The sequence below is a fragment of the Monoraphidium neglectum genome (assembly GCF_000611645.1).
Source record: "Monoraphidium neglectum strain SAG 48.87 unplaced genomic scaffold scaffold03615, whole genome shotgun sequence".
Taxonomy (NCBI): Eukaryota; Viridiplantae; Chlorophyta; class Chlorophyceae; order Sphaeropleales; family Selenastraceae; genus Monoraphidium; species Monoraphidium neglectum.
This window is the reverse complement of record NW_014010014.1, coordinates 2,379-4,366: the sequence shown is the minus strand read 5'-3', so window position 1 is coordinate 4,366 and position 1,988 is coordinate 2,379. Positions and strand designations below refer to the sequence as shown.

Sequence of the window (1,988 nt, the reverse complement as noted above, 5' to 3'; positions counted from 1 at the left end):
GGGGAAGGTGGGGGCTGGCGAACGGGTTGGATTGGGGCGCTGACTGTGTTGAGGGACAGGCGAGCGGGGGGAGGACCGCACGACACGACTATGGACGGGGTCGCAGCACAAATTTGCTCATGGGCGACCCCAGGGTAAAAACCCGGCGCTGCTGCGCATGCCCCGCATCCCGCACCCACGTGTTTCCGGGCCCGCCACTGATACTGCCTCAGTGGGCGAAAGGCTGAGTCCCTACATGCCTCTGCTGCACACAAGCCGCTCATGCACGCGCACGAACACACACATACGCATGCGTGTTCGGCCCACCCACACCCACGCGTACGCGCCCGCCCGCACGCACATGCAAACGTCATGCGCACGCACGCTGCTGTGTACGCACCTCCCTGAACGTGCTGTACTGGCGGCTGACTGCATATATTCCAGTTCCGACGTACAGCACACCGCCGAGGATGAGCGCGCCGCGGCCGACGCGCTTTGCGCCGGCCCACATGCGGGACCCCAGGCTGATTGCACAGGGTTGAATGAGGCGTCAGGAATGGCATGAGTTATTGAGGGACTTGACGCGGCGCGTTTGCGGATCGGGCAAGCGCATTCACAGGCGAGGCAGGGGGTGGCGCAATGTGGCAAGCGCGCTTGGTCGGCGCGCTCGAGGCGACTTTGCGTGCAGGAGGCTAGATACATGGGGCTCACGGGGTGACAGCTGCCTTTTCAGGACGCGTCTGCGACACAGACGCCATAACTACGTTGCCCTGTTGTCCGTTCCAGATCACCCAAGTCCTCGCAGATCTCTCAAAAAACTGTGCCTAACCAGGAACACGACTGATTGAGCTGTGCGCTAGTAATGCACTCAGTTGTCTGTTAGGACGGTTGCTGCGTCAGACCTTTCCTGTTAGTACTACGTCACCTGGAGTGCTGTCGAGGTGATGCCGGCATGACGCCCGTCTCATCAGGCGCCTTGGCATAAAGGATGGTCGGCTACGGCTGAGACCAACCTCACAGCATCTGGCGCCTCTACACTGCGCCCCTTTGAATTCGCATGCCCGTCGGCTGAAATGGCAGCCCCTGGGACCATGGGGCTGCCTGCCGCCTGACGCATGAGGCACATGAGTACAAGCCCCCCCCGCCGAGTTGCTCACGATTGCCCACAAAGCCCACCAAATCCTTCTGGTTTGCCGTACTGCTCGGCCTTGTGCATGGGCCGCAGGCGGTTAATTCAAAGCACTGCCGGGCGCAGAGCAGGCGCACGTGGCTCGTCATCTAGGGGCTGGGTGTGGGCGATCAGTCAGCACCCAGCCGCATGAAGGAGAGGGATGGTGATCGCCCCCCTGGCTTGAAATTTCCGGTGATTCCAGGGCCTCTGGCGCAGGGGCCACAGCACATGCAGTCCAGCAGTCTCGCTCCCATAACACAAACGCGGAGCGATGACGCCCTAGGGCCCGATGCCCAGTGTGTGTGTTGCAGGTACACATGCGCTGTATTTCTGCGCGCGCGGCATGAACAACTATGCGCTTGAATTCGCCGCTCACCCGTCATCGTGGACGGTTACGCTAGCTCCCCTGCCAGCAGCGCTTGCACAGTGTGCAGAGCAGATGGGACCCCAGCACATCCCCATTACCCGCACCCAGCTTCCCTTGACTGTTCACAGCTGAAACCTTGAGCACTCGCATCTTATGATAGTTCATTGTCTTCCAGCGCTCCTCTGGGCACCTTCCGCATCACATCGAGGACCATCGCCATCTTCACCTCAAGCGGACGTCTGAAGAGTTGCGGCCTCGTACTGTAGTCAATCATCTAATATTTTACGTTGGTATATTAATGATAGCGTTCGAGCCGTCGCGGACATGAATGACCTTGTCGTGGGGCCAAGGACCCCGCAAGGGCTGCAGCAGCAGCTGCTGGAGGTGCAGAAAGGCAGACCGATACATGATGTTTTCGTTCTTGTCGAACCTCTGGCGTGCGAGCGGGAGTACTCGGTGCAGGTCGTTCAG

The 1,988-nt window shown here is 60.3% G+C and overlaps 1 protein-coding gene across 1 annotated transcript in view; it reads right to left on the bottom strand.

The window, feature by feature from the left end:
• The window catches only part of MNEG_13085 (signal peptide peptidase SppA, 67K type), a gene marked incomplete at both ends in the record, with an annotated part of 2,707 nt that extends 2,217 nt beyond the window's left edge, over window positions 1-490 (bottom strand). Inside the window, one exon of the mRNA XM_014038443.1 lies at window positions 380-490. Within this exon, the coding sequence (XP_013893897.1) occupies window positions 380-490 (111 nt within the window). The remainder of the gene's footprint in view (window positions 1-379) is intronic.
• Window positions 491-1,988: the final 1,498 nt, after the last annotated feature.